The 797-nt window shown below is 36.9% G+C and overlaps 1 protein-coding gene across 1 annotated transcript in view; it reads left to right on the top strand.

Moving 5' to 3' along the window:
• The first annotated feature begins 327 nt into the window (after window positions 1–327).
• Window positions 328–797, top strand: part of XPNPEP2 (X-prolyl aminopeptidase 2) — a 49,664-nt gene continuing 49,194 nt past the window's right edge. Inside the window, exon 1 of the mRNA XM_018563896.1 lies at window positions 328–513. Within this exon, the coding sequence (XP_018419398.1) occupies window positions 465–513 (49 nt within the window). The 5' untranslated portion in view covers window positions 328–464. The remainder of the gene's footprint in view (window positions 514–797) is intronic.

Genomic DNA, 797 nt, shown 5'->3' with positions numbered 1-797 from the left:
TGCTATTATTAGTAGTAGTTTTTTTATTATTATTACTATTATTATTGTTATTATTATTATTCTTTTTTACTTTTTTTTATTATTGTCATTATTGTTATTATTATTATGGTTGTTGCTATTATTAGTAGTAGTAGTAGAAGTTTTGTTATTATTATTGTCATGATTACTATTATTACTATTAGTGTTGTTCTTATTAATATTGTTGTTGTTTTTATTATTATCCTTTTCATTACTATTACTTGTGTGTGTTTTGTGTCATTTTAATCTGCAGTTCTCGATCTGTTATTAACTGGAAACTCCCAGTTTCTGACTCCAGGAAGGGAGAGCGGTGAATTGTCCTTAGGAAGTCGTACAATGTAGGCAGGTCCCTCGGTGGCATTCAGTTGGGCGGTGTTCAATCAGAGAGAGAATATCTGAACACGATCCGAGGAGTGATCTCTGTGTGTGCGGGATTGGAGGGCGACATGTCGGGGCTCCTCTGGATTCTGGGAATATTCACCTTTCTGCAGCACGGTGAGTCCTGCAGCTTTTCTATGCATCTAAAGAGAATGTGTTCAGTGTGAAGCTCTGTGACCAATATAAGAGGAGGTCCCCTTTAAAACACCCAACACATGATCATGAAGAATAGACGGTGGCTTCTCATCCTAAAAATGCTTGTTGCCTGGCTTCACACTTTGATATTATTTTATCATGCAACTTTTCTCTGTTTTTGTAATCATAGTGATTGATTTCTGTGTCCTAATATTTGATTTTATGCACCTTTTCAGCCCACATGAAGGGGGGGGGGGGTGCGCACG

Source organism: Nanorana parkeri, unplaced genomic scaffold, assembly GCF_000935625.1.
Source record: "Nanorana parkeri isolate BGI_ZX_2015 unplaced genomic scaffold, ASM93562v1 scaffold708, whole genome shotgun sequence".
NCBI lineage: Eukaryota > Metazoa > Chordata > Amphibia > Anura > Dicroglossidae > Nanorana > Nanorana parkeri.
The sequence above is the reverse complement of the archived record's forward strand: the minus strand, read 5'-3'. Positions and strand labels throughout refer to the sequence as shown.